The sequence below is a fragment of the Nematolebias whitei genome, chromosome 15 (genome assembly GCF_014905685.2).
Source record: "Nematolebias whitei isolate Nwh7 chromosome 15, NemWhi1, whole genome shotgun sequence".
Classification (NCBI taxonomy): domain Eukaryota; kingdom Metazoa; phylum Chordata; class Actinopteri; order Cyprinodontiformes; family Rivulidae; genus Nematolebias; species Nematolebias whitei.
The window spans coordinates 30,886,756-30,889,747 of record NC_056512.1 but is presented as its reverse complement, the minus strand read 5'-3'; the positions used below and the strand labels follow the sequence as shown (position 1 = coordinate 30,889,747).

Genomic DNA, 2,992 nt, shown 5'->3' with positions numbered 1-2,992 from the left:
TAATAATAATAATAATAATAATAATAATAATAATAATAATAATAATAATAATAATAATAATAATAAAGTGCTATGTGTTGTCATCATTGTATGTTCTCATACAGTGGTGAAATTGGTTCTCTGCATTTAACCCATTGCACCTGGAATACAACCAGATGGAGTAGTGGGCAACTATGTAAGCACCCGGGGAGCAATTGGGGATTGGATGTCTTGCTCAGGGACACAACATGTGGGAATGGCTAGGAATCGAGCCTGGGGCTTTCGGGTCCCGAGTCGGCTGCCCTGCCTCTACCCCATCTCGGTCCCCCAAAGAATAAGTAGAAAGAAAGTAGAAAGTAGTAAGAAATAAGTAGACAAGAGTTCAAGAGTTGCTTGTTATTTTTAAGCACTTTAAAATATTCTGACATTTATGTTTATTCATGTTTATTTTTTAATTTAACCGTGAAACAGTCATTGAAAGTTTGGTTTCATTAAGCTACATTCTGTAAATCTCTCTCATAGCTATGATACGCTGCCTGTCTGTGCCCTAAATATTTGGTTCTGTTTAATTACTTGCACTGAAAATGGTGCAAAGTCAAAGACACATGGCTCAGCAGATCAGAACAGAACTTTTTCATACAATGTAAAGCAGACCCTCATCTTCCTCAGCCCCTACCATCAAAACAAAGCATACAGTTTGAAATATGTGAAGAACATGATGTAAACCAGCAAACTTGTCCAGGAGATCCAGGCTGGATCAGTTCATTCACAGAGATGGAGGGAAACAAACCACAGCTCGAGTTTCACCAGAGGGGGCCAGAGAACTTTTCAGAGGAGATAAAAAGCTTTTTATGGAAATTATTATTTTAATTTACTGTCAACAGAGAGATGATCTCAGAGCCAACACACTATCTGCGTCTTGAGTCACAAAAACACAGTTTCACGAGGCTCGTACTGTGTTGTATTTGTAGATTTCTCGTTTTAAATATAAAATCTTTTAAAGGATTTTAAAGACTGATTTAAAAGATTTTAAAGACTGAAAAGAAGCAAAATTGTTTTATTAGTCATGGTGGCCATGCTTGTATTTTGGTCACTCTACCATAGTTATTGTTTCATGAAACTGGGCTGTTGAAATGCCACAGAAAGAGTGGTACAGTCATCTTATACAGATTCTTTCCTGAGCGTGTGGAGCTACAAAGGGAATTGGAAAAATCTGCAGTGAGGGGCTTGTTCTGTTCTTGCTTTGTGCTGGTGCTAATGTGATTTAGCAGCCATGAAACTGGCTCTTGTTTTATTCTGTCTCTTCATCAATTGAAAAAAGTGGAGCAGAGGAACGATTAAAAGCTGGTAATCTCGAGCTCCATTGTTTTGTTTGCCCTCATTCAAGCGAGTAAACCTGCAGGGGAGGAAAAGGGAAAGTGTGGGACTGTATCTTTAACTATGTTCTTGGCAGAGTTCTGGAAGAGGGAACTCGTAAGTTTCCAGCAAATTAGAGGAAAAATTTGGGATTGGGGGTTGGGGGATTCTTCAGAAACCATGGAAACCGAACTGGGTCACTGCAAAAACTTTCTTTTTTTTAAATCAATTTAAGGCAGAGGTCTGCATGAATGTGCCTTCATTTCCACATTAAAGCTGTTTGAGGCCTTCCATGTGTGTTAATTTTATTTGACTGTCCTTTGATTGGCTTCTCCAGGGCCAGCATCAGCAGGGACCCCTTCTACGACATGTTGGCCACCAGGAAGAGGCGCATCGCCAACAAGAAGTGAAGAGGGACAATCATGCTGAAGCTCCAAACACCTTCATCTTGCTCTCTTCCAGTTCACATAAACAGAACACAGAAGAAACAACTGTCCTTACCTGTAGGAGACGTCACACGCTACTGAGGGGACAGCAGAGCTTCAGGAAATCCAAAAACATGGACTTGGTTCTTAAAAGGGGCAGCAAAAGCCAGCCTATTTGTGTTTTCATCTCAATTCCCCCACCATACACACACATACACACACACTTTCCCACGCACAATCATAACATGATCTGTCGTGTTTCAGGTGCACACGCATGCATGCGAGTTAATATTGGCCAATATGTTCGTGTTAGTGTGCAGCATCTAGAATGTGTGCATGACAGGTGCAAGTGTTCCCTCCACTGTGCTTCATGGGAAAAAAATAATAATCAGAGATCAGATGGAGAGATGGGTGGAAAGAGGAGAAAGATGTACACATTTTAGTGACGGTCGTTCAGTCAGTGCAGTAAAACCTCATGTTGTCTCATTTCTGGTGCTGAATTTTTCTCCAGGTGCTCTGTTCAGAGTAACCTCAGAATAACTATATTTAGGTTTAAAACAGAAGATTACAATTTTGAGTCAGCTGTGCTGATTTCATTTGTGTGTGTGAAGCAGAAAATTTTCAAATGTGCAGTCTTGTTTCTTTTAGCTGAAGGGCCATGGGTGTTTGCTGAGGCTTCAGACTTGGCCTTTTTTTTTGTGTGGGGGGGGACTTGAAGATTTAGATTATATTTCAGAACAGGTTGATTTGGTCAAAATGATCACCAGAAGATCAAATGGACTGAAGAAGAACTGGTTTTAAAATCTCTTTAATATACACTCAGATTGTTTAATGTTTCTCTTGTTTAAAAGCTTTACGCAGATGTTCATTTGAATGTGACAAACTACTGTGCAGGACACAATCAATGAGCTGATATGGACTTGAGAAAATGCAATGCTTTGTTCATATTTGGTAACCAGTTCCTGTCAGCACCATTTTTATGGCTTTAAAAAAAATTGAGGGGCTTTTAATTTTCAGCAGCCCCAGTAGTCAGGGAAGTTTAGATTAAGAGCAGCAACAGCATTTTTGACATCCTTTCACATACCAGCAGTTTTTGTGAGGTTGATGAGGAATAATTTAATAAAGCTATCATCAGAAATAATAATCTTGGTTTAAAAAAAAAAAAGAAAGTTTAACTTATATATATGTGTGTGTGTGTGTGTGTGTGTGTGTGTGTGTGTGTGTGTGTGTGT

At 39.3% G+C, this 2,992-nt stretch overlaps 1 protein-coding gene across 1 annotated transcript in view; it reads left to right on the top strand.

The window, feature by feature from the left end:
* LOC119421633 (cytohesin-3) overlaps nucleotides 1-1,967 on the top strand; it is a 46,876-nt gene extending 44,909 nt beyond the window's left edge. Inside the window, exon 13 of the mRNA XM_037688982.1 lies at nucleotides 1,673-1,967. Coding sequence (XP_037544910.1) covers nucleotides 1,673-1,745 — 73 coding nt within the window. The 3' untranslated portion in view covers nucleotides 1,746-1,967. The remainder of the gene's footprint in view (nucleotides 1-1,672) is intronic.
* The last annotated feature ends 1,025 nt before the right edge of the window (nucleotides 1,968-2,992 follow it).